This window comes from Cebidichthys violaceus, unplaced genomic scaffold, assembly GCF_023349555.1.
Source record: "Cebidichthys violaceus isolate CVI_PGR_0920_01 unplaced genomic scaffold, fCebVio1.0.p SCAF_64, whole genome shotgun sequence".
NCBI classification, from domain to species: domain Eukaryota; kingdom Metazoa; phylum Chordata; class Actinopteri; order Perciformes; family Stichaeidae; genus Cebidichthys; species Cebidichthys violaceus.
In genome coordinates, this window is record NW_027176861.1 from 1,006,601 (window position 1) to 1,029,000 (window position 22,400).

At 41.5% G+C, this 22,400-nt stretch overlaps 1 protein-coding gene and 44 non-coding genes across 46 annotated transcripts in view; all 45 read right to left on the minus strand.

The window, feature by feature from the left end:
- Positions 1-169: 169 nt before the first annotated feature.
- On the minus strand, positions 170-243 carry trnat-cgu (transfer RNA threonine (anticodon CGU)). Its single transcript has one exon. It is a non-coding gene; the product is annotated as a tRNA-Thr (tRNA).
- Positions 244-331: 88 nt separating this feature from the next.
- On the minus strand, positions 332-405 carry trnat-ugu (transfer RNA threonine (anticodon UGU)). Its single transcript has one exon. It is a non-coding gene; the product is annotated as a tRNA-Thr (tRNA).
- Positions 406-493: 88 nt separating this feature from the next.
- trnat-agu (transfer RNA threonine (anticodon AGU)) lies at positions 494-567 on the minus strand. The gene has a single exon. It is a non-coding gene; the product is annotated as a tRNA-Thr (tRNA).
- An 89-nt stretch (positions 568-656) lies between these two features.
- trnat-ugu (transfer RNA threonine (anticodon UGU)) lies at positions 657-730 on the minus strand. The gene has a single exon. It is a non-coding gene; the product is annotated as a tRNA-Thr (tRNA).
- Positions 731-818: 88 nt separating this feature from the next.
- trnat-agu (transfer RNA threonine (anticodon AGU)) lies at positions 819-892 on the minus strand. Its single transcript has one exon. It is a non-coding gene; the product is annotated as a tRNA-Thr (tRNA).
- Positions 893-981: 89 nt separating this feature from the next.
- Positions 982-1,055, minus strand: trnat-ugu (transfer RNA threonine (anticodon UGU)). The gene has a single exon. It is a non-coding gene; the product is annotated as a tRNA-Thr (tRNA).
- Positions 1,056-1,143: 88 nt separating this feature from the next.
- trnat-agu (transfer RNA threonine (anticodon AGU)) lies at positions 1,144-1,217 on the minus strand. Its single transcript has one exon. It is a non-coding gene; the product is annotated as a tRNA-Thr (tRNA).
- Positions 1,218-1,298: 81 nt separating this feature from the next.
- trnat-cgu (transfer RNA threonine (anticodon CGU)) lies at positions 1,299-1,372 on the minus strand. The gene has a single exon. It is a non-coding gene; the product is annotated as a tRNA-Thr (tRNA).
- Positions 1,373-1,460: 88 nt separating this feature from the next.
- trnat-agu (transfer RNA threonine (anticodon AGU)) lies at positions 1,461-1,534 on the minus strand. The gene has a single exon. It is a non-coding gene; the product is annotated as a tRNA-Thr (tRNA).
- Positions 1,535-1,622: 88 nt separating this feature from the next.
- Positions 1,623-1,696, minus strand: trnat-agu (transfer RNA threonine (anticodon AGU)). The gene has a single exon. It is a non-coding gene; the product is annotated as a tRNA-Thr (tRNA).
- Positions 1,697-1,768: 72 nt separating this feature from the next.
- trnat-ugu (transfer RNA threonine (anticodon UGU)) lies at positions 1,769-1,842 on the minus strand. Its single transcript has one exon. It is a non-coding gene; the product is annotated as a tRNA-Thr (tRNA).
- Positions 1,843-1,931: 89 nt separating this feature from the next.
- Positions 1,932-2,005, minus strand: trnat-cgu (transfer RNA threonine (anticodon CGU)). Its single transcript has one exon. It is a non-coding gene; the product is annotated as a tRNA-Thr (tRNA).
- Positions 2,006-2,093: 88 nt separating this feature from the next.
- trnat-agu (transfer RNA threonine (anticodon AGU)) lies at positions 2,094-2,167 on the minus strand. The gene has a single exon. It is a non-coding gene; the product is annotated as a tRNA-Thr (tRNA).
- An 88-nt stretch (positions 2,168-2,255) lies between these two features.
- Positions 2,256-2,329, minus strand: trnat-agu (transfer RNA threonine (anticodon AGU)). Its single transcript has one exon. It is a non-coding gene; the product is annotated as a tRNA-Thr (tRNA).
- A 251-nt stretch (positions 2,330-2,580) lies between these two features.
- Positions 2,581-2,654, minus strand: trnat-agu (transfer RNA threonine (anticodon AGU)). The gene has a single exon. It is a non-coding gene; the product is annotated as a tRNA-Thr (tRNA).
- Positions 2,655-2,743: 89 nt separating this feature from the next.
- On the minus strand, positions 2,744-2,817 carry trnat-ugu (transfer RNA threonine (anticodon UGU)). Its single transcript has one exon. It is a non-coding gene; the product is annotated as a tRNA-Thr (tRNA).
- Positions 2,818-2,905: 88 nt separating this feature from the next.
- On the minus strand, positions 2,906-2,979 carry trnat-cgu (transfer RNA threonine (anticodon CGU)). The gene has a single exon. It is a non-coding gene; the product is annotated as a tRNA-Thr (tRNA).
- Positions 2,980-3,068: 89 nt separating this feature from the next.
- Positions 3,069-3,142, minus strand: trnat-ugu (transfer RNA threonine (anticodon UGU)). Its single transcript has one exon. It is a non-coding gene; the product is annotated as a tRNA-Thr (tRNA).
- A 250-nt stretch (positions 3,143-3,392) lies between these two features.
- trnat-agu (transfer RNA threonine (anticodon AGU)) lies at positions 3,393-3,466 on the minus strand. Its single transcript has one exon. It is a non-coding gene; the product is annotated as a tRNA-Thr (tRNA).
- Positions 3,467-3,717: 251 nt separating this feature from the next.
- Positions 3,718-3,791, minus strand: trnat-agu (transfer RNA threonine (anticodon AGU)). The gene has a single exon. It is a non-coding gene; the product is annotated as a tRNA-Thr (tRNA).
- An 89-nt stretch (positions 3,792-3,880) lies between these two features.
- trnat-ugu (transfer RNA threonine (anticodon UGU)) lies at positions 3,881-3,954 on the minus strand. The gene has a single exon. It is a non-coding gene; the product is annotated as a tRNA-Thr (tRNA).
- Positions 3,955-4,042: 88 nt separating this feature from the next.
- Positions 4,043-4,116, minus strand: trnat-agu (transfer RNA threonine (anticodon AGU)). The gene has a single exon. It is a non-coding gene; the product is annotated as a tRNA-Thr (tRNA).
- Positions 4,117-4,205: 89 nt separating this feature from the next.
- trnat-cgu (transfer RNA threonine (anticodon CGU)) lies at positions 4,206-4,279 on the minus strand. The gene has a single exon. It is a non-coding gene; the product is annotated as a tRNA-Thr (tRNA).
- Positions 4,280-4,367: 88 nt separating this feature from the next.
- Positions 4,368-4,441, minus strand: trnat-cgu (transfer RNA threonine (anticodon CGU)). Its single transcript has one exon. It is a non-coding gene; the product is annotated as a tRNA-Thr (tRNA).
- Positions 4,442-4,530: 89 nt separating this feature from the next.
- trnat-ugu (transfer RNA threonine (anticodon UGU)) lies at positions 4,531-4,604 on the minus strand. Its single transcript has one exon. It is a non-coding gene; the product is annotated as a tRNA-Thr (tRNA).
- An 88-nt stretch (positions 4,605-4,692) lies between these two features.
- On the minus strand, positions 4,693-4,766 carry trnat-cgu (transfer RNA threonine (anticodon CGU)). Its single transcript has one exon. It is a non-coding gene; the product is annotated as a tRNA-Thr (tRNA).
- Positions 4,767-4,855: 89 nt separating this feature from the next.
- trnat-agu (transfer RNA threonine (anticodon AGU)) lies at positions 4,856-4,929 on the minus strand. The gene has a single exon. It is a non-coding gene; the product is annotated as a tRNA-Thr (tRNA).
- Positions 4,930-5,018: 89 nt separating this feature from the next.
- On the minus strand, positions 5,019-5,092 carry trnat-ugu (transfer RNA threonine (anticodon UGU)). The gene has a single exon. It is a non-coding gene; the product is annotated as a tRNA-Thr (tRNA).
- Positions 5,093-5,180: 88 nt separating this feature from the next.
- trnat-agu (transfer RNA threonine (anticodon AGU)) lies at positions 5,181-5,254 on the minus strand. The gene has a single exon. It is a non-coding gene; the product is annotated as a tRNA-Thr (tRNA).
- An 89-nt stretch (positions 5,255-5,343) lies between these two features.
- trnat-agu (transfer RNA threonine (anticodon AGU)) lies at positions 5,344-5,417 on the minus strand. Its single transcript has one exon. It is a non-coding gene; the product is annotated as a tRNA-Thr (tRNA).
- Positions 5,418-5,506: 89 nt separating this feature from the next.
- On the minus strand, positions 5,507-5,580 carry trnat-cgu (transfer RNA threonine (anticodon CGU)). Its single transcript has one exon. It is a non-coding gene; the product is annotated as a tRNA-Thr (tRNA).
- An 88-nt stretch (positions 5,581-5,668) lies between these two features.
- trnat-agu (transfer RNA threonine (anticodon AGU)) lies at positions 5,669-5,742 on the minus strand. Its single transcript has one exon. It is a non-coding gene; the product is annotated as a tRNA-Thr (tRNA).
- Positions 5,743-5,831: 89 nt separating this feature from the next.
- Positions 5,832-5,905, minus strand: trnat-ugu (transfer RNA threonine (anticodon UGU)). Its single transcript has one exon. It is a non-coding gene; the product is annotated as a tRNA-Thr (tRNA).
- An 88-nt stretch (positions 5,906-5,993) lies between these two features.
- trnat-cgu (transfer RNA threonine (anticodon CGU)) lies at positions 5,994-6,067 on the minus strand. Its single transcript has one exon. It is a non-coding gene; the product is annotated as a tRNA-Thr (tRNA).
- An 89-nt stretch (positions 6,068-6,156) lies between these two features.
- On the minus strand, positions 6,157-6,230 carry trnat-ugu (transfer RNA threonine (anticodon UGU)). Its single transcript has one exon. It is a non-coding gene; the product is annotated as a tRNA-Thr (tRNA).
- A 251-nt stretch (positions 6,231-6,481) lies between these two features.
- trnat-ugu (transfer RNA threonine (anticodon UGU)) lies at positions 6,482-6,555 on the minus strand. Its single transcript has one exon. It is a non-coding gene; the product is annotated as a tRNA-Thr (tRNA).
- An 88-nt stretch (positions 6,556-6,643) lies between these two features.
- trnat-agu (transfer RNA threonine (anticodon AGU)) lies at positions 6,644-6,717 on the minus strand. The gene has a single exon. It is a non-coding gene; the product is annotated as a tRNA-Thr (tRNA).
- A 249-nt stretch (positions 6,718-6,966) lies between these two features.
- Positions 6,967-7,040, minus strand: trnat-ugu (transfer RNA threonine (anticodon UGU)). Its single transcript has one exon. It is a non-coding gene; the product is annotated as a tRNA-Thr (tRNA).
- An 88-nt stretch (positions 7,041-7,128) lies between these two features.
- On the minus strand, positions 7,129-7,202 carry trnat-agu (transfer RNA threonine (anticodon AGU)). The gene has a single exon. It is a non-coding gene; the product is annotated as a tRNA-Thr (tRNA).
- An 89-nt stretch (positions 7,203-7,291) lies between these two features.
- trnat-ugu (transfer RNA threonine (anticodon UGU)) lies at positions 7,292-7,365 on the minus strand. The gene has a single exon. It is a non-coding gene; the product is annotated as a tRNA-Thr (tRNA).
- Positions 7,366-7,453: 88 nt separating this feature from the next.
- On the minus strand, positions 7,454-7,527 carry trnat-agu (transfer RNA threonine (anticodon AGU)). The gene has a single exon. It is a non-coding gene; the product is annotated as a tRNA-Thr (tRNA).
- Positions 7,528-7,616: 89 nt separating this feature from the next.
- On the minus strand, positions 7,617-7,690 carry trnat-cgu (transfer RNA threonine (anticodon CGU)). Its single transcript has one exon. It is a non-coding gene; the product is annotated as a tRNA-Thr (tRNA).
- Positions 7,691-7,941: 251 nt separating this feature from the next.
- Positions 7,942-8,015, minus strand: trnat-ugu (transfer RNA threonine (anticodon UGU)). Its single transcript has one exon. It is a non-coding gene; the product is annotated as a tRNA-Thr (tRNA).
- Positions 8,016-8,103: 88 nt separating this feature from the next.
- On the minus strand, positions 8,104-8,177 carry trnat-agu (transfer RNA threonine (anticodon AGU)). The gene has a single exon. It is a non-coding gene; the product is annotated as a tRNA-Thr (tRNA).
- Positions 8,178-9,223: 1,046 nt separating this feature from the next.
- The window catches only part of ldb3a (LIM domain binding 3a), a 32,649-nt gene continuing 19,472 nt past the window's right edge, over positions 9,224-22,400 (minus strand). For both annotated transcript variants that reach the window (XM_068734408.1, XM_068734407.1), the window contains exons 6-14: positions 21,272-21,441; positions 21,083-21,125; positions 16,484-16,573; positions 14,096-14,412; positions 13,645-14,014; positions 13,017-13,197; positions 12,754-12,874; positions 12,545-12,660; positions 9,224-12,304 (exon numbers count right to left, since the gene is read on the minus strand). In XM_068734408.1, the coding sequence (XP_068590509.1) occupies positions 12,215-12,304; positions 12,545-12,660; positions 12,754-12,874; positions 13,017-13,197; positions 13,645-14,014; positions 14,096-14,412; positions 16,484-16,573; positions 21,083-21,125; positions 21,272-21,441 (1,498 nt within the window). In that variant the 3' untranslated portion in view covers positions 9,224-12,214. The remainder of the gene's footprint in view (positions 12,305-12,544; positions 12,661-12,753; positions 12,875-13,016; positions 13,198-13,644; positions 14,015-14,095; positions 14,413-16,483; positions 16,574-21,082; positions 21,126-21,271; positions 21,442-22,400) is intronic.

A 22,400-nucleotide genomic window follows, 5' to 3' on the forward strand; every position in this document is an offset into this window, starting at 1 on the left:
CTGTAGATGAACTGCTGGGATTTGAACCCAGGATCTCCTGTTTACTAGACAGGCACTTTGACCAACTAAGCCACAGCGCCTCTGTGACTACCTTTCCCAAAAAAGTTGAACCTTCGCTGATATTCACAAATATGAAATAATAAAGTTGAATCCTACACTGATTTGACATAGGCACTGCTGGGATTTGAACCCAGGATCTCCTGTTTACGAAACAGGCACTTTGACCAACTAAGCCACAGCGCCTCAGTGAAGGTTTGTTTCAAAATCGTTAAACCGTCGTTCATTTTCTCCAATATGAGAGCAAAAAGTAGAAGTCAACACTGCCCTGTAGAGGCACTGCTGGGATTTGAACCCAGGATCTCCTGTTTACAAAACAGGCACTTTGACCAACTAAGCCACAGCGCCTCTGTGAAGGTTTGTTTCAAAATCGTTAAACTGTCGGTCATTTTCTCCAGTATGAGAGCAAAAAGTTGAAGTCAACACTGCCCTGTAGAGGCACTGCTGGGATTTGAACCCAGGATCTCCTGTTTACTAGACAGGCACTTTGACCAACTAAGCCACAGCGCCTCTGTGACTACTTTTTCTAAAAATGTTGAATCTTCCTTCATATTCACAAATATGAAATAATAAAGCTGAATCCTACACTGCTTTAACACAAGCACTGCTGGGATTTAAACCCAGGATCTCCTGTTTACAAGACAGGCACTTTGACCAACTAAGCCACAGCGCCTCTGTAAAGGTCTGTTTCAAAATTATAAAACCGTCATTAATTTTCTCCAATATGAGAGCAAAAAGTTGAAGTCAACATTGCCCTGTAGAGGCACTGCTGGGATTTGAATCCAGGATCTCCTGTTTACTAGACAGGCACTTTGACCAACTAAGCCACAGCGCCTCTGTGACTACTTTTTCTAAAAATGTTGAACCTTCGTTCATATTCACAAATATGAAATCATAAAGTTGAATTCTACAATGCTTTAACAAAGGCACTGCTGGGATTTGAACCCAGGATCTCCTGTTTACAAGACAGGCACTTTGACCAACTAAGCCACAGCGCCTCTGTGAAGGTCTGTTTCAAAATTGTAAAACCGTCATTAATTTTCTCCAATATGAGATCAAAAAGTTGAAGTCAACACTGCCCTGTAGAGACACTGCTGGGATTTGAACCCAGGATCTCCTGTTTACTAGACAGGCACTTTGACCAACTAAGCCACAGCGCCTCTGTGACTACCTTTTCCAAAAAAGTTGAACCTTCGTTCATATTCACAAATATGAAATTAAATCCTACACTGATTTGACATAGGCACTGCTGGGATTTGAACCCAGGATCTCCTGTTTACGAAACAGGCACTTTGACCAACTAAGCCACAGCGCCTCTGTGGAGGTTTGTTTCAAAATCGTTAAACTGTCGTTCATTTTCTCCAATATGAGAGCAAAAAGTTAAAGTCAACACCACCCTGGAGAGGCACTGCTGGGATTTGAACCTAGGATCTCCTGTTTACTAGACAGGCACTTTGACCAACTAAGCCACAGCACCGCTGTGTAGGTCTGTTTCAAAATTGTAAAACCGTCGTTAATTTTCTCCAATATGAGAGCAAAAATTAGAAGTCTACACCACCCTGGAGAGGCACTGCTGGGATTTGAACACAGGATCTCCTGTTTACTAGACAGGCACTTTGACCAACTAAGCCACAGCACCTCTGTGACTGCTTTTTCCAAAAATGTTGAACCTTCGTTCATATTCACAAATATGAAATAGTAAAGTTGAATCCTGCACTGCTGGGATCTGAACCCAGGATCTCCTGTTTACAAGACAGGCACTTTGACCAACTAAGCCACAGCGCCTCTGTGACTACCTTTTCCAAAAAAGTTGAACCTTCGCTCATATTCACAAATATGAAATAATAAAGTTGAATCCTACACTGATTTGACATAGGCACTGCTGAGATTTGAACCCAGGATCTTCTGTTTACGAAACAGGCACTTTGACCAACTAAGCCACAGCGCCTCTGTGGAGGTTTGTTTCAAAATCGTTAAACTGTCGTTCATTTTCTCCAATATGAGAGCAAAAAGTTGAAGTCAACACTACCCTGGAGAGGCACTGCTGGGATTTGAACCTAGGATCTCCTGTTTACTAGACAGGCACTTTGACCAACTAAGCCACAGCACCGCTGTGAAGGTCTGTTTCAAAATTGTAAAACCGTCGTTAATTTTCTCCAATATGAGAGCAAAAAGTAGAAGTCTACACCACCCAGGAAAGGCACTGCTGGGATTTGAACCCAGGATCTCCTGTTTACTAGACAGGCACTTTGACCAACTAAGCCACAGCACCTCTGTGACTACTTTTTCCAAAGATGTTGAACCTTCGTTCATTTTCACAAATATGAAATCATAAAGTTCAATCCTACACTGCTTTCACATATGCACTGCTCGGATTTGAATCCAGGATCTCCTGTTTACAAGACAGGCACTTTGACCAACTAAGGCAAAGCACCTCTGTGAGGGGCTGTTTCAAAAATGTTAAACTGTTTTTCATTTTCTCCAATATGAGAGCAAAAAGTTGAAGTCAACACTGCCCTGGAGAGGCACTGCTGGGATTTGAACCCAGGATCTCCTGTTTACTAGACAGGCACTTTGACCAACTAAGCCGCAGCGCCTCTGTGACTACTTTTTCCAAAAATGTTGAACCTTCGTTCATATTCACAAATATGAAATAATAAAGCTGAATCCTACACTGCTTTAACACAAGCACTGCTGGGATTTGAACCCAGGATCTCCTGTTTACAAGACAGGCACTTTGACCAACTAAGCCACAGCGCCTCTGTGAAGGTCTGTTTCAAAATTATAAAACCATCATTAATTTTCTCCAATATGAGAGCAAAAGGTTAAAGTCAACCCTATCCTGGAGAGGCACTGCTGGGATTTGAACCCAGGATTTCCTGTTTACGAGACAGGCACTTTGACCAACTAAGCCACAGCGCCTCTGTGACTACTTTTTCCAAAAATGTTGAACCTTCGTTCGTATTCACAAATATGAAATCATAAAGTTGAATCATACACTACTTTAACACAGGCACTGCTGGGATTTGAACCCAGGATCTCCTGTTTACAAGAGAGGCACTTTGACCAACTAAGCCACAGCGCCTCAGTGAAGGTGTGTTTAAAAATTGTAAAACCGTCTTTCATTTTCTCCAATATGAGAGCAAAAAGTTGAAGTCAACACTGCCCTGTAGAGGCACTGCTGGGATTTGAACCGAGGATCTCCTGTTTACTAGACAGGCACTTTGACAAACTAAGCCAAAGCGCCTCTGTGAAGGTTTGTTTCAAAATCGTTAAACCGCCGTTCATTTTCTCCAATATGAGAGCAAAAAGTTGAAGTCAACAATACCCTGGAGAGGCACTGCTGGGATTTGAACCCAGGATCTCCTGTTTACTAGACAGGCACTTTGACCAACTAAGCCACAGCGCCTCTATAAGTACATTTTCCAAAAATGTTGAACCTTCGTTCATATTCACAAATATGAAATCATAAAGTTCAAACCTACACTGCTTTGACACAGGAACTGCTGAGATTTGAACCCAGGATCTCCTGTTTACAAGACAGGTACTTTGACCAACTAAGACACAGCACCTCTGTGAAGGGCTGTTTCAAAAATGTTAAACTGACTTTCATTTTTTCCAATATGACAGCAAAAAGTTGAAGTCAACACTGCCCTGGAGAGGCACTGCTGGGATTTGAACCCAGGATCTCCTGTTTACTAGACAGGCACTTTGACCAACTAAGCCACAGCGCCTTTGTGACTACTTTTTCCAAAAATGTTGAACCTTCGTTCATATTCACAAATATGAAATAATAAAGTTGAATCCTACACTGCTTTAAAACAGGCTCTGCTGGGATTTGAACCCAGGATCTCCTGTTTACAAGACAGGCACTTTGACCAACTAAGCCACAGCGCCTCTGTGAAGGTCTGTTTCAAAATTGTAAAACAGTCATTAATTTTCTCCAATATGAGATCAAAAAGTTAAAGTCAACACTACCCTGTAGAGGCACTGCTGGGATTTGAACCCAGGATCTCCTGTTTACTAGACAGGCACTTTGACCAACTAAGCCACAGCGCCTCTGTGACTACCTTTTCCAAAAAAGTTGAACCTTCGTTCATATTCACAAATATGAAATAATAAAGTTGAATCCTACACTGATTTGACATAGGCACTGCTGGGATTTGAACCCAGGACCTCCTGTTTACGAAACAGGCACTTTGACCAACTAAGCCACAGCGCCTCTGTGAAGGTTTGTTTCAAAATCGTTAAACCGTCGTTCATTTTCTCCAATATGAGAGCAAAAAGTTGAAGTCAACACTACCCTGGAGAGGCACTGCTGGGATTTGAACCTAGGATCTCCTGTTTACGAGACAGGCACTTTGACCAACTAAGCCACAGCGCCTCTGTGACTACTTTTTTCAAAAATGTTGAACCTTCGTTCATATTCACAAATATGAAATAATAAAGCTGAATCCTACACTGCTTTAACACAAGCACTGCTGGGATTTGAACCTAGGATCTCCTGTTTACAAGACAGGCACTTTGACCAACTAAGCCACAGCGCCTCTGTGAAGGTCTGTTTCAAAATTATAAAACCGTCATTAATTTTCTCCAATATGAGAGCAAAAAGTTAAAGTCAACCCTACCCTGGAGAGGCACTGCTGGGATTTGAACCCAGGATTTCCTGTTTACGAGACAGGCACTTTGACCAACTAAGCCACAGCGCCTCTGTGACTACTTTTTCCAAAAATGTTGAACCTTCGTTCATATTCACAAATATGAAATAATAAAGTTGAATCATACACTGCTTTAACACAGGCACTGCTGGGATTTGAACCCAGGATCTCCTGTTTACTAGACAGGCACTTTGACCAACTAAGCCACAGCGCCTTTGTGACTACTTTTTCCAAAAATGTTGAACCTTCGTTCATATTCACAAATATGAAATAATAAAGTTGAATCCTACACTGCTTTAAAACAGGCTCTGCTGGGATTTGAACCCAGGATCTCCTGTTTACAAGACAGGCACTTTGACCAACTAAGCCACAGCGCCTCTGTGAAGGTCTGTTTCAAAATTGTAAAACAGTCATTAATTTTCTCCAATATGAGATCAAAAAGTTAATGTCAACACTACCCTGTAGAGGCACTGCTGGGATTTGAACCCAGGATCTCCTGTTTACTAGACAGGCACTTTGACCAACTAAGCCACAGCGCCTCTGTGAATACTTTTTCCAAAAATGTTGAACCTTCGTTCATTTTCACAAATATGAAATCATAAAGTTGAATCCTACACTTCTTTAACAAAAGCACTGCTGGGATTTGAACCCAGGATCTCCTGTTTACTAGACAGGCACTTTGACCAACTAAGCCACAGCGCCTCTGTGACTACCTTTTCCAAAAAAGTTGAACCTTCGTTCATATTCACAAATATGAAATAATAAAGTTGAATCCTACACTGATTTGACATAGGCACTGCTGGGATTTGAACCCAGGACCTCCTGTTTACGAAACAGGCACTTTGACCAACTAAGCCACAGCGCCTCTGTGAAGGTTTGTTTCAAAATCGTTAAACTGTCGTTCATTTTCTCCAATATGAGAGCAAAAAGTTGAAGTCAACACTACCCTGGAGAGGCACTGCTGGGATTTGAACCTAGGATCTCCTGTTTACTAGACAGGCACTTTGACCAACTAAGCCACAGCGCCTCTGTGACTACTTTTTTCAAAAATGTTGAACCTTCGTTCATATTCACAAATATGAAATAATAAAGCTGAATCCTACACTGCTTTAACACAAGCACTGCTGTGATTTGAACCTAGGATCTCCTGTTTACAAGACAGGCACTTTGACCAACTAAGCCACAGCGCCTCTGTGAAGGTCTGTTTCAAAATTATAAAACCGTCATTAATTTTCTCCAATATGAGAGCAAAAAGTTAAAGTCAACCCTACCCTGGAGAGGCACTGCTGGGATTTGAACCCAGGATTTCCTGTTTACGAGACAGGCACTTTGACCAACTAAGCCACAGCGCCTCTGTGACTACTTTTTCCAAAAATGTTGAACCTTCGTTCATATTCACAAATATGAAATAATAAAGTTGAATCATACACTGCTTTAACACAGGCACTGCTGGGATTTGAACCCAGGATCTCCTGTTCACAAGACAGGCACTTAGACCAACTAAGCCACAGCGCCTCAGTGAAGGTGTGTTTAAAAATTGTAAAACCGTCTTTCATTTTCTCCAATATGAGAGCAAAAAGTTGAAGTCAACACTGCCCTGTAGAGGCACTGCTGGGATTTGAACGCAGGATCTACTGTTTACTAGACAGGCACTTTGACCAACTAAGCCACAGCGCCTCTGTGACTACTTTTTCCAAAGATGTTGAACCTTCGTTCATATTCACAAATATGAAATCATAAAGTTGAATTCTACAATGCTTTAACAAAGGCACTGCTGGGATTTGAACCCAGGATCTCCAGTTTACACGACAGGCACTTTGACCAACTAAGCCACAGCGCCTCTGTGAAGGTCTGTTTCAAAATTGTCAAACCGTCATTAATTTTCTCCAATATGAGAGCAAAAAGTTAAAGTCAACACTATCCTGGAGAGGCACTGCTGGGATTTGAACCCAGGATCTCCTGTTTACTAGACAGGCACTTTGACCAACTAAGCCACAGCACCTCTGTGAAGGTTTGTTTCAAAATTGTAAAACTTGTTAATTTTCTCCAATATGAGAGCAAACAGTTGAAGTCAACACTGCCCTGTAGAGGAACTGCTGGGATTTGAACCCAGGATCTCCTGTTTACTAGACAGGCACTTCGACCAACTAAGCCACAGCACCTCTGTGACTACTTTTTCCCAAAATGTTGAACCTTCGTTCATTTTCACAAATATGAAATAATAAAGTTGAATCCTATACTGCTTTAACACAGGCACTGCTGGGATTTGAACCCAGGATCTCCTGTTTACAAAACAGGCACTTTGACCAACTAAGCCAAAGCGCCTCTGTTGAGGTTTGTTTCAAAATCGTTAAACCGTCGTTCATTTTCTCCAATATGAGAGCAAAAAGTTGAAGTCAACACTGCCCTGTAGAGGCACTGCTGGGATTTGAACCCAGGATCTCCTGTTTACTAGACAGGCACTTTGACCAACTAAGCCACAGCACCTCTGTGACTACTTTTTTTAAAAATGTTGAACCTTCGTTCATATTCACAAATATGAAATAATAAAGTTGAATCCTACACTGCTTTAACACAGGCATTGCTGGGATTTGAACCCAGGATGTCCTGTTTACAAGACAGGCACTTTGACCAACTAAGCCACAGCGCCTCTGTGAAGGTCTGTTTCAAAATTGTAAAACCGTCACTAATTTTTTCCAATATGAGAGCAAAAAGTTAAAGTTAACACTACCCTGGAGAGGCACTGCTGGGATTTGATCCCAGGATCTCCTGTTTACTAGACAGGCACTTTGACCAACTAAGCCACAGCGCCTCTGTGACTACCTTTTCCAAAAAAGTTGAACCTTCGTTCATATTCACAAATATGAAATAATAAAGTTGAATCCTACACTGATTTGACATAGGCACTGCTGGGATTTGAACCCAGGATCTCCTATTTACGAAACAGGCACTTTGACCAACTAAGCCACAGCGCCTCTCTGAAGGTTTGTTTCAAAATCGTTAAACCGTCGTTCATTTTCTCCAATATGATTGCAAAAAGTTGAAGTCAACACTACCCTGGAAGGCCACTGCTGGGATTTGAACCTAGGATCTCCTGTTTACTAGACAGGCACTTTGACCAACTAAGCCACAGCGCCTCTGTGACTACTTTTTCCAAAAATGTTGAACCTTCGTTCTTATTCACAAATATGAAATCATAAAGTTGAATCCTACACTGCTTTAACAAATGCACTGCTGGGATTTGAACCCAGGATCTCCAGTTTACACGACAGGCACTTTGACCAACTAAGCCACAGCGCCTCTGTGAAGGTCTGTTTCAAAATTGTAAAACCGTCATTAATTTTCTCCAATATGAGAGCAAAAAGTTAAAGTCAACACTACCCTGGAGAGGCACTGCTGGGATTTGAACCCAGGATCTCCTGTTTACTAGACAGGCACTTTGACCAACTAAGCCACAGCACCTCTGTGACTACTTTTTCAAAAAATGTTGAACCTTTGTTCATATTCACAAATATGAAATCATAAAGTTGAATCATACACTGCTTTAACACAGGCACTGCTGGGATTTGAAGCAAGGATCTCCTGTTTACAAGACAAGCACTTTGACCAACTAAGCCACAGCACCTCTGTGACTTATTTTACCAAAAATGTTGAACCTTCGTTCATATTCACGAATAAGAAATCATAAAGTTGAAGCCGAAGCTGCTTTGGCAAAGACAATGCTGGGATTTGAACCCAGGATCTTCTGTTTAGTAGAAAGGCACTTTAACCAACTAAGCCACAGCACCCATATGACTGTCTTTTTCATAAATGTTAAACCATCGTTCATTTTTTCAAATAAGAGATTAAAAAGTTTAAGTCGACACACTCGACATTGTGTGGTCCACAAATTTTGATCTTTAGTTAATATCAGCAAATATGAAAATAAAGTTGAAACTTAAACTGCTTTGTAACAGGCACTGCTGGAAATACATCACATAAAGTATTCATTATGACCCTTTTTTCTTCAGTGCTCAGACTGATCTTCTCTTTGAGGCACTGCTGAGATTGGAACCCAGGATCTAAAGGTTTACAAAACAGGCACTTTGACCAAGTAAGCCACAGTGCCTCTGGGAAGGTCTGTTTAAAAAATGTTAAATCTTCACTGTTTTGTGACTTCTGTGGTATGAACACAGGCTCTGTTCTCTCATTTTAACCTTCATTGTTTCATTTTGACAGCAATGACAATATTTTGTCTAAAAATATGTCACTTAAAGGTTCCAACCGAAAACTCTTTTTCTACCGATAAAGTTGACAGACTACTCTCCTCACTGAGGCACTGCTGGAATTTGAAGAAAAATCTTTAAAATGTATAATTCTTCCATGGCCTTAATCCGCAGAGATCCTAAATGAATTACTCCTGTGACTCTTAAACCAAAATTAAACAGAATGTCCTGTCAACTAAACCCAACAATCCTGCGGAAGAAAGTAGCATTCTAAATAAAGAAAAAAAGAAGCTTCACAGCAAATGTTTTCACGTGTTTTGAGTGCTCAATTTATTCAACTTGCAACACATATATTTATCAAATATTTAAAACCTGTTCACAAATGTAGTAAAGCAGCTGAATCTTGAGCTTACTTCAGCTTCTGTCCTTCCTTCCTACTGTGGCATTAATAATGTTTCACTTTACAGCTCATTGACACCAAAACCAGTTCAAACACTCTTAATAATGTTAAACAGTGACGCAGTGACACCAACACTAACGTTGACTCGCTCCACATGCTGTGACAAGCTGTGATGTTCTGCATGCACACATTCACCCTCTGAAAAATACTCAAACTGTATAAAATACTCAAATGAAAAACTGTACACCAGCACACAAACACATCACAACTGTCCGAGTGAGTGTGTGCCAGTCAGACAGACAGATCAAGGAGTGGCCTAAGGCACAACACACTGCAGGAAGTATGAACAAGCTTCCCCAAATAAACTTGTGTCAAAGTAAATTTAAATTCATCTGAAAAACATATATTTCTTCAAAAAGTCTTCCCGTTCTACATCATGTATTCAGTGTACCGAGGCTCTGTTCACACTGTAAACACATCAGATCTGATGCTGTAAGATCACAGGATGTGTTTACACTTCGTGATAAAAGTGAACCAGGCGGTTTCATTTTCACCTTTAATACAGCATCATTCAACGTACCTGAAACAAACAAAGACAGGATCTGATATGGATCATGCTTTTTGTTGCGGTTTGTTGAGCTGCAGTTCTTCTGACGGCCAACAGATGCTGTTAAAGACACTCTGCTCGTATTTAGGTGAAAGGGAAACCCACCCAATTTCTCTCTAGAAATACAAGGCAATAAAAAGTGAAGCTCCCAGGCAATATCACCTTTTACATCTGAGTGCAGACTTTGACTGTGGCAGGCTGAGAACAGCTGTCCAGGAGTTCAGTGTGATCGATCACAGACAGATATTGCCCTAAAGAGTTGGTCAAGACCAGAAACGGAGCTGAAAGAGAGTCATGATTGTACTTACATTCATCAGCTGGATACAAACAGCCTTTGCTGCCCCAGAAGTTACATTGTTTTAGACCTTGTGTGCACAAGATAAAAGAAATAAAATCTATAATCTTTTGGGACTTGAGGGCCTTCCTAGTATTCTGTAATAGTCTTTGAATAACAGTCTAAAGGCATGAGGTTTGAACGGAGCCATGAAGTGTCCTTGTAATGAAACATGCCACCGGGATAAACATTCAAGCTCTTACAGTTCAGGACAAAAACAAACATCAACACAATAAATATACAAAAGAAAGACTAAATCAACACTCACAATTCACCTCGTGATGCCAAACATCCAGAAGACAAACGAAACAACTGTTAATTGGATTAGCACCGAACACAGCAGTGATGATATATTAGCTTTTAAATAAATATCAAACTGACAGAGTAGTTTATTAATATGAAATTCAAGGTTATTTGTTGCAGAGTAACACCTACTGTACGTGAAGTCAGAGAGGGATTAGTAGTTACACTCCACCTCACATCATCAGACACCATCCACACTCTGCAGCAGCCAGGGCTTCACCTGGACAAACACATACACTGAAACACCGTGTCTTTCTGAATCACACACACTCTGTACAGGTCAACAATGGTGGTTCAAACTATATATTTGTGTCTCTTTGTAGTTATTTGGCGTCTCTATGTGGCTGTTTTGTGTCTCTATGAAGTGATTGTGTGTCTGTCCTTTAGTTGTTTTCTGTCCCTTCGTGGTCGTTTAGCAGCTATATGTGTCTTTATGCGTCTCTATGGAGTTGTTTTGTGCCTATTTGTGGTCATTTTGTGTCTGGGTACTCTCACAGTATCATTGTGCACTTTTCATATTCGACCGCACAGGTGAACCTGCTGGAATGAGGAAACACCTGGTCATGTTACATTCATTGCCAGTCTCACTTCTAACAGCTTTAGTGTTTTATCTGCTGAAGTTTGAGGGCGTTTTAGTTTCTATACAGGCTGTGATTTTAAATCGTAGTGAATGAACCAAACATTAATACAACATTTTTGTTAGTTTAGTTAAGTGGAAAAAAAAGAAGACCTAAAAAGATCTGAATATCAAAATAGGCACATTACTGAGTCAAGTCCAAGATATGATGAGAACAATATTCTGGAGACAAACTACAGTTTTGCAGTTCAAGCTTATGGAGTCTCCAGTGTGCCACTAGAACAATCATATAATTTCCCAGGATTTATGTGTTATAATCAAATTATAAATGTATACATTTAAAAAACAATTATAAAGAAATTCCTTATAAAATATCATTGTAAACATAACATTTTAAATCTAGCAACCAATATATTTATTTACTTATTTTGTCTATAAAAATGAAACTAACTAATTTTAAAATAATTTTAAAATCATTTAAAGTGAATTATTAAGATGTAGATTTACAATTATGTATTTGGTGCGTTTGTCCAAAACGACATGCAAATGAGGTGCAATCCGAGCTACAAATGATTACATTATCAACTTTATTATTATTCATATTTCATGTAATCATATTTTTTTGTATTATTAATTTAGTTCCATATATTTATTTTACATTTCACATTTATCAACTGATGAAAATATATAAAAGTTACTTCATTTGGCACACTCAAGACTCCAAATAAAGACTCATTCCTGAGCTGAACAACGGTCACATTGAGCACACAAGTCGTCTCTGGTAGAAAACATAAGAACATGAAAAGAACATAACAGGCAAACAGCAACAACAACATCAGGACTTGCTTTTGTTTCTGTTTTGAAGCGGGATCATCAGGCAGCGTCGTTTTAATCATTAATAATAATGCACAAAAAGAAAAACCAAAATGTATTTTTGCATAAAGAGCCTTTACGCACACATCTTGCAAAAGTTGTTGTCGTCGGCTCGGGTTCGTTCTTCATGGCCGGCGCCGTTGACCCCGGCGCCGTTGACCCCGGCTGCGGCCAGAGCGGCAGGTCTGCAGCCTTTTGGTCTACACGTTGATGGCGTGAGCGTGCTTCTTGCAGAGAGGTTTGTCTTTCTTTGAGTAGAAAGGCTGGCCCTCAAGGTTCACATGGCAAACCTGCAGGTACAACAAATATTGCAAAGTCGTGCAAATTCATTTCACAGCGCTACTTTCTGGACATCACACAACACTCAGTTGTTCTTCGGCAGAAAGATGTTGTGAATAAAGACTCTTGAGTGATGTCTCAAGAGTTTCTGGAAAAAGATGTTGCTGCTGAATTATGTAAATACAATTTTCCAAAGCTTTTGAGTGCCCTAAACTCAAAAGCTTGAAACGATGTTTGTTTCTGTTTCTTACCGCACAGACGAAGCAGGTGTCGTGCCAGGTGTGGCCCAGAGCCTCAATGAACTTATCACCCGCTTCAACAGGGAAGTCACAGCCATGACACTTAGTGCTGAAGAGTGAGATGTAATCTGACAAGAGAGAGAGAGAGACAGAGACCATGAAACACGACAATACAGTCAGTTCACAGTTCACAGCCCGACCCCGTGTGAACATCGTTGTACCTTTTTCGCAGTACGGTTCTCCGTCCTCCATGTGGAAGAGGCTGTTTCCGAAGGGTTTGCCGCAGGCCGCGCAAACAAAGCAGGTGGTGTGCCATGTCTGCCGCAGGGCGTGCATCACTTCCTGTAACACATATTACACAACGTGTCAGACGGGCTGAAGTGTGTGTGTGTGTGTGTGTGTGTGTGTGTGTATGTATTCCAGCGTCAGGTATACAGGTGGACAGGTAGGACAGGTGGACAGGTAGGACAGTGGAGCATCTCACCCCCATGATCTTGGTGTTGCAGCGGGCACAGGTCGGAGCGAAGAACTCCTCGTAGCAGTTCTCGCAGTAGACGTTGTTCTGCTCCTCCACGAAGCTGACGTCAGCCAGAGACATGTGGCAATAGTGACAGTTAAACTCCTCGGGGTGCCAGGACCGGCCGAGGGCCACCAGGAAGGGGCCCCTGGAAACACCAACAACAACAACAACAACAACAACAGGCTCTCAGGTCCAGTCAGTTTGAGGTGACATGTTTTTATGGTGTTCTGACTTTAAGCTTAATACTTAACAAGTCTCGTTGAGATCGAGACCTTGTTTTCAAGACAATTATTCATAATGATAAAAAAAGCCAGAAAACACAATCAAACAAAAACTGGTACAAACAATTCATAAAGTCATAAAAAGTTATTAAAAAACATCAGATAAAACATCTTTAAAAACACCAGAGGAATGAACACATATATCTTGAGGACAGTTCTTATTAATGGAAAAGTTTCACGGTGATTAGCATAATTACGATAATATACATATTCATTAACAAAACATATTTATCTGTATGATAAAGCATTCCAAACCAGAATACAGTGCAGCATAATATCATATATATATAATCAAAAATGGTGTAAATTACCTGATGATGCTGTTACAGGACCCACACAGAGGCGTGCGGCTGCTGGCGGCATACCTCTCCGCCCTCTGGGCCACACCCCTCGCCACAGGTGAGAATGGGGCGGGGCTTGGTGTGATGGGGGCGGGGCTAGGAGCTGCAGGTGCGGAGGAAGAGGGGTTGGGGATGTATGCTGGAGGAGGAGGGGCGGCCTGGGGAAGCGGCTGCATCTTCATGGTGGTTGTCATCTTACTGGGGTCGAACTTGCCGGCGAAGTTGGTGTCGGACACCCAGGGGGGTCGGTTAGAGGACGCGGGGCCACCTGGAGCCGGGGATTGGGCAGCAGGTGGAGGGCGGGGCTGAAGTGGAGCATGAGCAGGAGGTGGAGCTGAAGCTGGAGGAGAAGAAAACGTTTTGCGTAAAAGCTTCCGATCAAGTGAAATCACAACAATAACTGTTTTCCAGGTGTTCTCACCTGGTTGCGATGGGTAGATGCACGCGGTGCTGACCACCTTGGGAGAGGGGGAGCCAAGAGGGATCTGAATGGAGCTCTGCTGAGTGGGCGGGGCCTGTTGCGTGGGGGGCTGCTGGTACTGCTGTGGGATTTGCTGCTGGTACTGCTGCGGAATTGGCTGCTGATACTGCTGCGGAATTGGCTGCTGATACTGCTGCGGAATTTGCTGCTGATACTGCTGCGGGATTGGCTGCTGATACTGCTGCGGGATTGGCTGGTACTGCTGCGGAGGCGGGGCTTGTGGAGCCTGATGCATGGCAGGAGGTTGACCATATTGGCTAGAGAGGGATGACAGATTGTTGATTCATTATCAGGGTTTTGTGAACAGTCGGTTTTGAGCCTCCTGCAACTTTAAACTCATTGAAGAGATGAAGTTGTAGTTTAAACATCAGTCTAAATGTGCACCGCACTAAAGGCACTGATTTGTTAATTTGCAGGTCAAAAGTCGTCTCGGATACATAAAACTATTGTTGTTGTTATATTGAAATGCTGTTGTATGTAATCTAGTAATTTCTACTTCTCAACTTCATCATTTGACCTGCAAATCACCAAATCCGTGTTTACTGGGTTGTGTAAATCTTAGCTTTGTATACAGAGAATACATACACAAGACACTTAAAAGTTAGTGGACGTTTTAATAAAGAAAGCTGAGGAAAACCAGCCTGGAAGAAATGAGTGTCAGCATCTCCACAATTCAGATAAAGATGTAAGCGGGACCGTCATCTTTCAGAGCCAGTTAAACGAGATTCAGCATGTTATTCAGCTGATGAACGGATGAAGTTGTTACTCCACAGTTACATGGTCCTGGACTGAGCGATGCACCAACGCTGGCAGGGTTAGGAGTTCGATTCCCATCAGGGTCATCCATTTTAAAATAAAGGCCTCAGTCTGCTTCAAACGAAGTGCTTGTTGGATCTTCTAACAGTGTCTGAAAGTCTCTATTTGAAGGCGGAATCAGGTCGGACTCTTACTCCAACGTTACACAGAGAAGATTCATTTTTCATTCTTTAACTACTTCTATTATATCTATAATATATATTATAGTATATACTATATATAGAAATTATTTTTAACTGTTTAATCTACAGCAATGCATCATATTCTACTAGATCTTTTCAGCTTCATGATGATGCATTTTCCAGCTGATCCAAGAGACATTTGAAATAGTTTATTTATCTTAAAAAGTAGGAGCCAAGCAGAATCCAGTATTCACCCAGACCAAGGTATGAAGTAGCATAAAAGACTTCAGACGAGGTCGAACGACGTCATGCACGCTAGTTAACGTGAAGCGTACTGAGGCCTTAAGTCCACTCATGGTTCTGCAAAGGAGTTTTAGATGAAGAAGCCTCCGTTTGACGGCAGATGTTGTGTTACGTAGCGGAGGACAAGAGGCAGCATGAAGGGAGATAAAGAGCAGCATGTGGACTGGAGAGCCGGATCCCTGCAGGTGTCGGTACCTGGACACTGCAGCTCTGTGCTGGAGGCCGTAACCAGCGGCAGACTGTCGCTTCGGGCTGCAGGTGTAGAGACAACAACAGCAGTGGTCACCATGATGATCTGCACCTCCACCAGGGTCCCGCCTACTGCTGCCGATGCTTCGGTGGGCTGTTTTCTAACCACAGCTGCCTTTTTAAGATCGTGTTTGTTATGCTTCTCAGCCTCTACGTAACATGTTCTCACATTTATCTGCTGTCCCAAAAACAGCAACAACAAAACAAAGCACCTGAGATACAACAGCAAAGTATCGTCAGCACCTTCAAAGAGCCGACAGACAAGGACATGAAAACACTTCGACCCCTTTCAGATGACATCCTGTGAGTCCAAGATGTCCCACCAGCACTTGAACGCAACACACCTGTCTCGCCACAAACTCAAAATCCTCCAGTTAACGGGTTAAAACACATCATCATATTACTGACATACTGTCAGTAGAGATTTGCTTATGAATCCAAACAGAGGGTCAATATAGTATCTCTGCAGTAAAATCAAGAGGAACAACATTTATTAGTTAAACGCAAGAATAGTTAAGACATTACTGTCGTGAAGAGACAGTGAAGCTTTCTTTTAAATGTTTCAGGTCAACACAAATCAATCATGCGTCCATTTACCTGCAAAATAAAGTCAGCAGAAAACAGGCAAATATCCTAAACAACTGTTTTAAAAGATACTCAAAGTCTGGTGTTGTTTTCTCATGTGTGGACTCAAACCAACAACACGCTCGTCGGTCTCTCAGTGCTTTCTGGCTTCCTGTCTGAGCTCCGAGATAAACACACAATCCTTGTTGGTTTAAAACGTTGGTGTGAGTGTGCACATACGAACGCGATACGAAGCCCAACGCTGATTGGTTACCTGTGAGGGGCGGGGTCAGGAGAAGCTGGGTTCAGAGGCTGCGGAGAGGCGGGGGCGGAGTCGGCAGAAGCTGGAGCATGCTCAGTAGGGCTGAAGCACAGGAAGCGTTAGGAGCAACAGTGAGAGCTGGAATCATGATATATGATATATTTACAGTATATATATATATATATATATATATATATATATATATATATTTACACATGCAGTCGTTACAACCCTGCTTGCACATACTATTTAGATCAGATGAGTTAAAGCATGAAAAGAGAAAAATATAGAAGATTGTTATTGGGTCATGCATAAATCAAAAAGCTTGATATTGGTCAGGTTAAACATGTGATCAAATTAAATTAGCTGGTAACATTGTTTTTTAATTTTCTATATGATCTGTATATAGGTGCGTATCGGGGGGGGGGGGGGCGACTTCAGTACTTCTAAAATTGATGAAGACAAACACATTTCTTTGTGTTTCATCTTTCTGTGAGTCACGTCTGAGCTGCTCCCCTTCAGGATGACTCTTTACTGATAACAGCTTGACCTGCGCTGCTTCTGATTCACGTTGAGTCACTGCACGGCGAACACAGACTGACGGGAGGAGGAGGAGGAGGAGGGTGGTGGTGGTGGTGGTGGTGGGGGCAGCAGGGATCGATGGTGCATGATGGAGGGATGATTAAATCAGTGTGCGGAGCAGAGAGAGCTCCATCCATCACTCCGTCCACTCAGGAGGCTGAGCAGACCTCCACGCTCTGATGTACGGCGTCTGACTCTCCGTCAGCTCGGCTGCTACGTCACAAACACTTTGACAACAGCAGCAGCTAAAACACAAGGACAACAAACGGAGAGAGCGACAGCAGGCATGGACCACAATCCAGAGACCACACCTCGACATTACTACTGATGATCAGCAGGCCAGGGTTAACCGCTTCTCTCTATTTTAAAACTGAAATGAAGGAAGTGGGAACAAAGACGTACAACCAATCGCTTACTACGAATCTGCCGACATAACAAATCTGCAACCAGCTGATTCGTTAACATCGACTCCAGACTCGAGCTTATTAAAAACTTATGTAAAACATTTCCTACTGGTGGTGTAAGAATAGGACAATAAAGATTTCATTAAGATGGATTAATTTAATCACAATTAAGACGTCTACATGTCAACCTATCACAACAGTGATCAGAGCTTATTACTTATAGCCTTCAGGGCTGGTAGAAGTATTCAGATGTTTTACTTCAGTGGTGGTAGAAGTATTCAGATGTTTTACTTCAGTGGTGGTAGAAGTATTCAGATGTTTTACTTTAGTGGTGGTAGAAGTATTCAGATGTTTTACTTCAGTGGTGGTAGAAGTATTCAGATGTTTTACTTCAGTGGTGGTAGAAGTATTCAGATGTTTTACTTCAGGGCTGGTAGAAGTATTCAGATGTTTTACTTCAGTGGTGGTAGAAGTATTCAGATGTTTTACTTCAGTGGTGGTAGAAGTATTCAGATGTTTTACTTTAGTGGTGGTAGAAGTATTCAGATGTTTTACTTCAGGGCTGGTAGAAGTATTCAGATGTTTTACTTCAGTGGTGGTAGAAGTATTCAGATGTTTTACTTCAGTGGTGGTAGAAGTATTCAGATGTTTTACTTCAGTGGTGGTAGAAGTATTCAGATGTTTTACTTCAGTGGTGGTAGAAGTATTCAGATGTTTTACTTCAGGGCTGGTAGAAGTATTCAGATGTTTTACTTCAGTGGTGGTAGAAGTATTCAGATGTTTTACTTCAGTGGTGGTAGAAGTATTCAGATGTTTTACTTCAGTGGTGGTAGAAGTATTCAGTTGTTTTACTTCAGTGGTGGTAGAAGTATTCAGATGTTTTACTTCAGTGGTGGTAGAAGTATTCAGATGTTTTACTTCAGTGGTGGTAGAAGTATTCAGATGTTTTACTTCAGTGGTGGTAGAAGTATTCAGATGTTTTACTTTAGTGGTGGTAGAAGTATTCAGATGTTTTACTTCAGTGGTGGTAGAAGTATTCAGATGTTTTACTTCAGTGGTGGTAGAAGTATTCAGATGTTTTACTTCAGTGGTGGTAGAAGTATTCAGATGTTTTACTTCAGTGGTGGTAGAAGTATTCAGTTGTTTTACTTCAGTGGTGGTAGAAGTATTCAGATGTTTTACTTCAGGGCTGGTAGAAGTATTCAGATGTTTTACTTCAGTGGTGGTAGAAGTATTCAGATGTTTTACTTCAGTGGTGGTAGAAGTATTCAGATGTTTTACTTCAGTGGTGGTAGAAGTATTCAGATGTTTTACTTCAGTGGTGGTAGAAGTATTCAGATGTTTTACTTCAGTGGTGGTAGAAGTATTCAGTTGTTTTACTTCAGTGGTGGTAGAAGTATTCAGATGTTTTACTTCAGTGGTGGTAGAAGTATTCAGATGTTTTACTTCAGTGGTGGTAGAAGTATTCAGATGTTTTACTTCAGTGGTGGTAGAAGTATTCAGATGTTTTACTTTAGTGGTGGTAGAAGTATTCAGATGTTTTACTTCAGTGGTGGTAGAAGTATTCAGATGTTTTACTTCAGTGGTGGTAGAAGTATTCAGATGTTTTACTTCAGGGCTGGTAGAAGTATTCAGATGTTTTACTTCAGTGGTGGTAGAAGTATTCAGATGTTTTACTTCAGTGGTGGTAGAAGTATTCAGATGTTTTACTTTAGTGGTGGTAGAAGTATTCAGATGTTTTACTTCAGGGCTGGTAGAAGTATTCAGATGTTTTACTTCAGTGGTGGTAGAAGTATTCAGATGTTTTACTTCAGTGGTGGTAGAAGTATTCAGATGTTTTACTTCAGTGGTGGTAGAAGTATTCAGATGTTTTACTTCAGTGGTGGTAGAAGTATTCAGATGTTTTACTTCAGGGCTGGTAGAAGTATTCAGATGTTTTACTTCAGTGGTGGTAGAAGTATTCAGATGTTTTACTTCAGTGGTGGTAGAAGTATTCAGATGTTTTACTTCAGTGGTGGTAGAAGTATTCAGTTGTTTTACTTCAGTGGTGGTAGAAGTATTCAGATGTTTTACTTCAGTGGTGGTAGAAGTATTCAGATGTTTTACTTCAGTGGTGGTAGAAGTATTCAGATGTTTTACTTCAGTGGTGGTAGAAGTATTCAGATGTTTTACTTTAGTGGTGGTAGAAGTATTCAGATGTTTTACTTCAGTGGTGGTAGAAGTATTCAGATGTTTTACTTCAGTGGTGGTAGAAGTATTCAGATGTTTTACTTCAGTGGTGGTAGAAGTATTCAGATGTTTTACTTCAGTGGTGGTAGAAGTATTCAGATGTTTTACTTCAGGGCTGGTAGAAGTATTCAGATGTTTTACTTCAGTGGTGGTAGAAGTATTCAGATGTTTTACTTCAGTGGTGGTAGAAGTATTCAGATGTTTTACTTCAGTGGTGGTAGAAGTATTCAGATGTTTTACTTCAGTGGTGGTAGAAGTATTCAGATGTTTTACTTCAGTGGTGGTAGAAGTATTCAGTTGTTTTACTTCAGTGGTGGTAGAAGTATTCAGATGTTTTACTTCAGTGGTGGTAGAAGTATTCAGATGTTTTACTTCAGTGGTGGTAGAAGTATTCAGATGTTTTACTTCAGTGGTGGTAGAAGTATTCAGATGTTTTACTTTAGTGGTGGTAGAAGTATTCAGATGTTTTACTTCAGTGGTGGTAGAAGTATTCAGATGTTTTACTTCAGTGGTGGTAGAAGTATTCAGATGTTTTACTTCAGTGGTGGTAGAAGTATTCAGATGTTTTACTTCAGGGGTGGTAGAAGTATTCAGATGTTTTACTTTAGTGGTGGTAGAAGTATTCAGATGTTTTACTTCAGTGGTGGTAGAAGTATTCAGATGTTTTACTTCAGTGGTGGTAGAAGTATTCAGATGTTTTACTTTAGTGGTGGTAGAAGTATTCAGATGTTTTACTTCAGTGGTGGTAGAAGTATTCAGATGTTTTACTTCAGTGGTGGTAGAAGTATTCAGTTGTTTTACTTCAGTGGTGGTAGAAGTATTCAGATGTTTTACTTCAGTAAAAGCCAAAAATGCTCTTTTACAAACTGAAATTCAAAATGTTACTAAAGTGAAAGTAATTAAGTATTAGCATCCAAAAGTACTTACAAATATGTAAGTACTAATTGTAATGCAACTGTATCACATATTATATTATGATTATTACAGTAATTATAATTATGATTCTGATCATTATTATTTTTATGAACAACAAACACTTGAATTAAGTTAATATTTAGTCGTTCAACTGAACTCATTATAGGTTTTAAGTAACTAAGCCGGTATAAAGTACTATGCTTTGGGGGGTAGAAGTATAAAGTAGCAGAAAAACGTTACTTTGGTAAATGTACTGTCCACCGCTGCTGTATTTCAAAATAAGAGTCTAAAAGCAGGTCAAGATGAGTTTACCCGAACGTTCAGGATCATTTTCAGACAGAAGTGACCTTTAGGGGCAGTGAGAAGAGGTGAGGGGCGGGGCGAGGTGTTCGGGGGCGGGGCAGAGTGTACAGGTGAGTAGCCAGTGGGAGGGGGGGGGGGGGGGGGGTCAGCAGCTGTTTAATGGAGCTCTGCTGCCTACCTGCTCCTCCTCAGAGCCTCCTCCTCCTCCTCCTCCCCTGGTACTGTAACAGACAAAACACAGCGGAGAGCAGACGTCAGTGAGCATCCTCATGACACACCAGTGACTCTACGCTAATAGAAGCACAAATTAAAAAGAATAAGACAAATGAAAATGTTCAAACAGTATTCTCTGCAACAGGAGACTTACAGGACTCAGTGCCGGTCATGTGGGCCAGGACCCGGAAGGACTTGGACTGCATGTTGACTGCACCGCTGCGACGGCCCCATTCGCCCAGGTCCTGGTCCTTCTCTGCGCTCTGGACGGCCTGATAGACCGGGGAGTCGCTGTCTACAAGACCATCTTTAACTGGGAGAGGACTGCAACCCCCCCGACATCAAACCAAGTCAAACTCTGAAGCCTGAGTGGACTTTAAGGAGGGCGTTTGTGTTTTGGGTGGATGGAGGGTAATCTTTTCACTAGAACCTGGAAAACGCTTTTACGATTTAAATAAGTGTTGACGGTGCGTGAGACGACGAAAGACAAAGAAAAGGAGCTGGTAGTGATTTGATCATGCATGAAAATGAAAATAAAGATGCAGGCAAATGGAGAGGAAGAGTAAAATATGAGAAATGAAACATGTTGTCATGAGTTTCAGGATTAGATACAGAATGACCAGATGAAACCCACTAGAAGAAGGAGAAGAGGGTTCAGAACATTCAGTTTGTGAGCAGTTCAGCTTCAGTCTGCTTCATGTCTCTTTAGTTTGGTTTTGTACTTTCTCAGTAAACAACAGTTCGATGACTGGAGGAGGACGAGCGTAACGCACACCAGTGTAATTGGTTTTCCTGGTGAAGCTTGGGTTCATTCAGACCAACACTTCAATTAAAGCCGGCTGTGAAAGAGTGAATGAAGAACGCATGGAGACGTCCAGAGCAATTACAACGTCTTTGTTCTCTCAGGGCGGAGAGAGAGAGAGCAAGAGAGAGAGAGAGAGAAACAGAAACAGAGAGAGAGAGAGACGGAGACAGAGACAGAGAGAGAGAATGAGAGACAGAGAGAGACAGAGAGAGAGAGAGAGAGAGAGACAGAGAGAGAGAGACGGAGACAGAGACAGAGAGAGACAGAGAGAGAGAATGACAGACAAAGAGAGACAGAGAGAGAGAGAGAGAGAGACAGACAGAGAGAGACAGAGAGAGAGAGACGGAGACAGAGACAGAGAGAGAGAGACAGAGAGAGACAGAGAGAGAGAGAGAGACAGAGAGAGACAGAGAGAGAGAGACGGAGACAGAGACAGAGAGAGAGAATGAGAGAGACAGAGAGTGAACTGATTGGTCAT